At 57.1% G+C, this 6,326-nt stretch overlaps 1 protein-coding gene across 1 annotated transcript; it reads left to right on the top strand.

Moving 5' to 3' along the window:
* Positions 1-1,444: 1,444 nt before the first annotated feature.
* On the top strand, positions 1,445-4,677 carry PIANP (PILR alpha associated neural protein; the record flags this gene model as incomplete). Its single annotated transcript, XM_080704972.1, has 5 exons — positions 1,445-1,461; positions 1,687-2,201; positions 3,216-3,297; positions 4,057-4,278; positions 4,656-4,677. The coding sequence occupies 5 exons, from the start codon at positions 1,445-1,447 to the stop codon at positions 4,675-4,677; spliced, it is 858 nt and encodes a 285-aa protein (XP_080561098.1).
* Positions 4,678-6,326: the final 1,649 nt, after the last annotated feature.

The raw sequence follows: 6,326 nt of genomic DNA, 5'->3' as shown, positions 1-6,326 counted from the left end.
CTCCCTCCCTCTCCAGTCCCGTCCCCAGCAGGCCCCCAGCCCTACGTCTCCCCATCCCCATCTCTTCTCGGGGCCCCCAGCCCTGTCTCCATATCCCTTTAAATGTGATCAATTCCCAACTCCTCCATCTTTGCTGTTCCCTGTTTTTTCGGTCCCTTCCTCTCGTCTTCAGCATGCCCTCCTCCTCTCCTTTCCCTCTTTCCGCCTCCCCATCCCTGGTCTTTCCCTCCAGGCCCCTTCCACTCTCCACTTCTCTGACTGTCCTGCCTGGACCTCTCCTTCCTTCTCCTCCCGCCCCTCTCCTCTGCCTCGCGACCTTTCCCCTCTGCATTTGCCCCTGAGCATCCTCTGCCTTCCTGGTCCATCCCCTCTCTTCTCCCTGCCAGCTCCCTCTCAGGGCGGCTTGCTCTCCCTCACCCTGAACTCCAGGCTGGCTCCCTTCTCACCTGTCTCTCTCCCTTCACTTGGACAGCCCTCACCTTCCCTCTCGCCCACGGCCCCTCTCCCCGTTTCCTTCCCCAGATTTGCCCATCTTACTGGGAATACACAATGTGTGGATGGAGCCCTCACATCCAGAGGACACAGGGTGCCCTGCCTCAGCCACTCTGGGGAGCCCCCATCTATCAGCCTCATCTCTGAATACGTCTCTCCTCTTTTACAAAGCAACCGCACAGATTATCCCAGGACTCTGCCCAGGAGAGCTACATTTGAGGGATGGCTTCTTTGCAACCCCATCTCCCTTCACAGGGCACCTATGCATTTGAGTAATTAAACATTAAGAGCGAGAATGGTTTTCTGTAGTTTTCCTCCCACCCACCCCTTTCTCTCTCTCTCTCTCTCTCCCTCCTTTCATGGCTCCATCTCTCCCTTCTGGAGATGTGTGATTCCTGGGGCCAGTTATCAGAAACATGCCTGAGACTACAAGTGGGGTGGGAGGGCTTGGAAGGCACCGCTGTGCACACACACACACACACACACACACACACACACACACACACACTCAGAACGACTTCTCCCTCCCCCCAGCCTCAGACTCCCTCCCTAGTGGTAGGTGCTCAAGGCATCACAAGGTTCTTGGCTCTAAATTAAGCTCCAAGGAAAGCCTGGAGCTGTGGGTAGAGGAAGTGAGAAGCCGGAGGAGCGAGGGTAGACCCTGGGGCTGGGAGAAAACAGGGACCCCCAAAGTTGTGGATGGGGTTGGGGGCCACTCGGAGAACCACTCTGGGAATTTTTCCCCCCCTAAAAGGATGCTAAGGGGGAGCGGATGGATTCTAGGTGGCAGGCAGCGTGGCTGGCAGTCCTGCTGCCTGGGAAGGGATAGGGGGTCGAAGTGGTGGATGAATGAGACGGGGAGTTACACCGGGCAGGGTTGGGGTGTGACTGCCCCCCTTTCCCCCCCAGTAAAGGCTGCAAATCTGGGTCATAACTGAGGAAGACTTCAGACATGGAGTCCAGGATGTGGTGAGTTTGGCCCAGCAGGGGGAGCCTGGAGACCACTTTCCCTTGGGGCTTGCCCTTTCCCACCTAGGCCCACCCAGGGGCTCCCATCCTAAAGGGCTAGCCCCTGGGAAGCCGGAGTGAGGCCAGGGTCTTCCTCAAGCCTCCTGCCCTTGCAGAGAAGCTGGGAAGAGGCAGCCGGGGGTTTCTGGTAAGCCTTGGGCTTACTTGCCTTCTCTCCTCTTGCAGGCCTGCTTTGCTGCTGTCCCACCTTCTCCCTCTCTGGCCACTGCTGTTGCTGCCCCTCCCACCGCCTGCTCAGGGCTCTTCCTCCTCCTCCCCTAGAACCCCACCAGCCCCGGCCCGCCCCCCATGTGCCCGGGGCGGTCCCTCGGCCCCACGCCACGTGTGCGTGTGGGAGCGGGCACCTCCACCGAGCCGGTCCCCTCGGGTCCCGAGATCACGTCGGCAAGTTCTACCTGGCACCGCCCCCCCTGCTACCCCATCAGGTTTTGAGGAGGGGCCGCCCTCATCCCAGTATCCCTGGGCGATTGTGTGGGGCCCCACGGTGTCTCGAGAGGATGGGGGGGATCCCAATTCAGTCAACCCTGGATTTCTGCCCCTGGACTATGGTTTTGCAGCCCCTCACGGGCTGGCTACTCCACACCCCAACTCAGACTCCATGCGGGATGATGGAGGTGGACTCATCCTTGGAGAAACGCCGGCCACCCTGAGGCCATTCCTGTTTGGGGGGCACAGAGAAGGTGAGGGGGCAAGGCTGGTAGGGATGTGAGTGTTGGGGAGGCTGGTGGAAGGCTGTAAGGGACAGGAATGGGGGCCTTATCTGGGAGCTTCTCGGGGAATGTGTCAGGCAGCACAGCAGCAAGGATGCAGAGAGGAAGAAGACGCCGTCTGAACCCTCAAGGAATACAGGTCCACTGGAGAAGACAGATGTGTAAACACTCAGGGATGAGAACATAATAAATGTTCTAATAGAGGCACGTACAGCCTGTTTTTAGGAAAATCGAGAAGTGAGAGACTCCCTCTGCCTGGGGATCAGACAGCTTCAGAGAACTGATGTCTGATTTGAACCTTGAAAACAAGAGTGGGAGTATTCCAGGCAGAGAGGAGGAGGAGGACCAGGGTGACGGTGAGGCTGGGCTTTGGAAGTCCTGATGCAGGGCAAGGCCAGTGGTTTAGGGCTGGGCCAGGGCAAGTCCTAGGACAACTCCACCTCCCAGTTTCTATAAAGAGAGATGCATGCAAGGTGGGCGTGGTGGTGCACGCTTGTAATCCCAGCATTTGGGAGGCTGAGACAGGGGGATCACAGTTTGAGGACAGCCTCAGCTACTACTTAGGCCCTTTGCAACTCAGGGAGACCCTGTTTCAAAATAAAGAATAAAAAATAGAGCTGGGGATGTAGCTCAGAGGTAGAATGCCCCTGGGTTCCATCCTCAGTACTGCAAGAAAAAAAAAAGAGAGAGAGAGAGAGAGAGAGAGAGAGAGAGAGAGAGAGAGATGCCTTCTCTCCCTGACCTTGCAGCTTCTTAGCACAAGTCCATACATGTAAGATTTAATGAAATATATTTGAGAAAGTGGAAGAAAAGAGCAGAAACACTTGGGCAAGCTGGTGATGATCAGAATGAATCGGGAGGCTCCAGAGAGGCAGAGTTGGGCGATGTGGATTGGTGTGGCTGCATCTTCAGCCTAAGCCCGCCACGCCGCCTCTAGGCTCCTACCTCCAGGCCTCCCTACAACTTTCTCCCCACCCCAATCAGGTGTGGACCCCCAGCTCTATGTCACCATCACCATCTCCATCATTATTGTTCTTGTGGCTACCGGCATCATCTTCAAGTTCTGGTAAGCTGGTGGATGGAGGGACCAAAGTTTGGAAACTGAGGCTGGAGTCGGGGAGGGAACCATGATGTGGTCTTGCTGGGGATCGGGGGTGGGAAATCGTGAATGAGGCAAGATCTGGAGAAAAGGTTGTGACCAGAGTGGGGGTAGGCAGTGAACCAGTGTCGATTCTTCCAGAGAGACGTGGCTAATGGGAGGGAAGGGGAATCGCTGTGTATATAGGGGGCTTGGGTGGGCGTCCCTCCAAGACCAGAGAAAACCGACCTGGGCTGCACAGACACTTCTTCTCCTGCCAGGCAGGAGGCAGGAATGAAATCTGGAGCTTTCTTTGCACACATTTAATAATGGGTCACTCGGTCCTTCACACTTTGCTGAGGGAATCATTAGACTCAGGTGTCTGGGTCATTAGCTGACTTTGAACTAGAACTAAATCTGCCAGGTGCTGCAGAGGAGAGAAATGGCTGTTCTGGACATGCACAGGGGAGTGGGGGATTTTAGGGGGCTCTGTGCTGGTGGGGAGGGGGTACTGATTTTGTGGACCTGGATCAGGTTGGGAGCATGGTTCACGTTCCTGGGGTGGGGGAGGGGTAGAGGGGACAGTTTCATGGGCTCCTGGTCCTCGGAGACTTAGTACAAAGAACTGTCAGAGGCCGGTCTCCTCACTGTAGGATGTTGGAGGTGCTGGGGAGACTGGGGTGACGGGAGCTGTGGGTCCAGGACGGGGGCAAGTTGAGTGGAACCTCTTTCCTTCTGGTGCACCAGCTGGGACCGCAGCCAGAAGCGACGCAGACCCTCGGGACAGCAGGGGTCCCTGAGGCAGGAAGAGAGCCAGCAGCCACTGACCGACCTGTCCCCAGCTGGAGTTACTGTGTTGGGGGCCTTCGGAGATTCGCCTACCCCCACCCCTGACCATGAGGAGCCCCGAGGGGGACCCCGGCCTGGGATGCCCCAGCCCAAGGGGGCTCCAGCCTTCCAGTTGAACCGGTGAGGGCAGGGGCAATGAAATGGGGTGGGAGGGTGAGGGATGGTAACTCAGTAACTGAGGCCTCCGGAGCCAGTGGGGTGCCCCTTGGTGGTGCCTGGCTCTGCTTCCGGGCGAGGGATGGTAACTCAGTAACTGAGGCCTCCGGAGCCAGTGGGGTGCCCCTTGGTGGTGCCTGGCTCTGCTTCCCAGCCTGGCCCTAGGCCCTCCAGGAACCAGGCCAGCCCTCTCTAGGGAAGCTCCTTTAGTCTCATACTGCCCTTTAATTCTGACTCTGCCCTCCTCACCTCCAGCCCCCTTTTCTGTCGTGGACTTCCTCTTCCCTTCCCCCTACCCCTCGGTTCCTGACTCTGCCCTTTTCCTTCCATCTTCCTCTCAGGATTCCCCTGGTGAATCTGTGATGCCCCCCATGTTGGGGCGCTGCCAAGCGGGAGGCCAAGGGCCGGCCTAGCCACCATCCTGAGGGTGGAGCAGCCGTGGGGAACTGGGGCTGCAGGGGCTCCGCTCCTGCCCTCGCACACCGCCCCAGAGCCCCCCCTGGCCCCCGCGGAGGCACGCGGGCAGGTCTACCCGCTCACCCTCCGGTAGTGGGGGGGGGCGCCATGCACTTGTGACTTTGAATCTCCCACCCCACCCTTGCACACTCACATGAAAGCCTTGCACATCCAACTTCACCCTCAGAGGCCATTGCACACGCTCCCGGGGCCCCTCGCTGGCTCTTCTCAGCTGGCCGGTCCCATTCACGGTCCTGCCTCACAGTGAGCTCGGTGGCCCACGCACATCTCACCTCTCATGCATTTCTGGCCGGTGTTGTGGCTTGGCGTGGCACGCCCACTCTGCCTCATGCACACCCACTGGTCTAGTCTGGGCCTCCTCCTCGCATGCTGCGCCAGGGATGGTGGGCGGGCGGTGAGCCGGGCTCCTAGGCCCTCATCTGTCATGGCCCCATCCTGGTCCACACCCTGCGTCTCACTGTCCTCCCATCCTGCTCGCCCCAAGGGCACCCGCGTCACCTGAGAGCTCTCCCTCCCGCGGGGCTGTGGGTAGTGCGGGCCCCTGCTAACTTCTGTTGTCTGAGAGATGGATTTTGGGGAGTCGCCTGCTGCACTACACAAGAAAGGGGCTCCCATTTGTCATCTCCTTCCTCCCAAGTCCCTTTTGCCTAGTCTGTCCCTGTGTGTCACTCTCTGGATTTCGGAGCCCCTGAAATAGTCCACTCCTCAGCCTCCCTCGGGCCTCCCTAACTCCACGGGCTGCCTGGGGCTGGAGCCAGCTGGGTCAAGGCCTTCGGGAGCTCTGGCTTCCCGTGCACCCTCCTCTTCCTGGGCTCCCTCCTGTCCCCTTCTTACCCTCCTTCCCTCCCTCTTCTGCCTCCTGCATCCCCTCCCTTCCTCCCCTCTTACCTGGCTCCTAGGCTGTGATATATATTTTTGTATAATCTCTTTCTTCTTGTGGTGATAATCTTGAATTCTTGTGGGATGTAAGTTTCAAAATTTTCAAATAAAGCCTTTGCAAGATACTGGAGTCCCTGGGTTCTATCTTATGACCCTCGTAGGGAGGAGGAGAAGGGGTGGGCAGACCGGAGAGGGAAGAGGACAGGGTGGGGGCTTCTCAGACTGGGCGTCACCTGGCCTGGCCCGCCCCATCTAGACTTAGGGACTGATAGGGGTCTATTTTTTTTTTTCTTTTGCTCCTGGGGGTTGAACCTAGAGGCATTCTACCTCTGAGCTATACCCCCAGCCATATTTTATATGTATGTATGTGTATATATATATATATATATATATATATATATATATACAAATATATATGTATATGCGTATTTATTTATTTGCTTTTGTGGTACCGGGAATTGAACCCAGGGGCATTCTACCTCTGAGCTACACCTACAGTTCTATTTTATTCTTTATTTTGAAAAAGGCTTCACTGAGTTGCTGAGAGCCTCACTAAGTTGCTGAGGGTGGCTTTGAAGCTGTGATCCTCCTGTCTCTCAGCCTCCCAAGCACTGGGATTATAAGCATAGGCCACCATTGCCCAGCTTTTATTTTTT

The sequence above is a fragment of the Muscardinus avellanarius genome, assembly GCF_963383645.1.
Source record: "Muscardinus avellanarius genome assembly, chromosome: 11".
Classification (NCBI taxonomy): domain Eukaryota; kingdom Metazoa; phylum Chordata; class Mammalia; order Rodentia; family Gliridae; genus Muscardinus; species Muscardinus avellanarius.
This window is presented reverse-complemented; position numbering and strand designations above follow the sequence as displayed.